The sequence below is a fragment of the Penaeus monodon genome, chromosome 22 (genome assembly GCF_015228065.2).
Source record: "Penaeus monodon isolate SGIC_2016 chromosome 22, NSTDA_Pmon_1, whole genome shotgun sequence".
In the NCBI taxonomy this organism is placed as follows: domain Eukaryota; kingdom Metazoa; phylum Arthropoda; class Malacostraca; order Decapoda; family Penaeidae; genus Penaeus; species Penaeus monodon.
In genome coordinates, this window is record NC_051407.1 from 27,195,243 (window position 1) to 27,195,717 (window position 475).

General features: G+C 49.3%; 1 protein-coding gene across 1 annotated transcript in view; it reads right to left on the bottom strand.

Annotated features, from left to right (window-relative positions):
- Positions 1-475, bottom strand: part of LOC119587387 (receptor-type tyrosine-protein phosphatase S-like) — a gene marked incomplete in the record, with an annotated part of 26,335 nt that overhangs the window by 12,148 nt on the left and 13,712 nt on the right. The window contains 1 exon segment of the mRNA XM_037936130.1: positions 332-472. Within this exon segment, the coding sequence (XP_037792058.1) occupies positions 332-472 (141 nt within the window).

Sequence of the window (475 nt, forward strand, 5' to 3'; positions counted from 1 at the left end):
TAGAATTTTAGTATATGCAAAAAAAGAATAAGCGTTAGGGTGTTAGGGTATTTAGGGCATTAGGGTGTTAAGGCACTAGGGTGTTAGGGTATTAGGGATATTAGTTTTTTGGATGTTAGGGCCTTAAAACGTTATGGTATCAGTGTACTAGGGCATTAGGGCGTTAGGACCTTAAAGTGTTGGATCGTCAGGATGCTAGGGTATCAGGGCTAGGGCATTAGGGCGTTAGGACCTTAAGGAATAAGGTTATTATGACATTAAGGGCAATAGAATCGTTGGATCATTAGAGTGCCAGGACCTGAAAGCGTCAGGGCGAAGGGCATTTACTCACCTGCAGTGCACCAGGAGCGGCCCGGTGATCTCCCTTCTTCGGATCTCCAGCGTCATGAGCGAGAAGGTGTAGGGCGCTTGCGGGACGTCGTGGTCAGGCCAGGCGATGAACTGGTACTGGGTGACCTGGGGGGAAGGGGGGAAG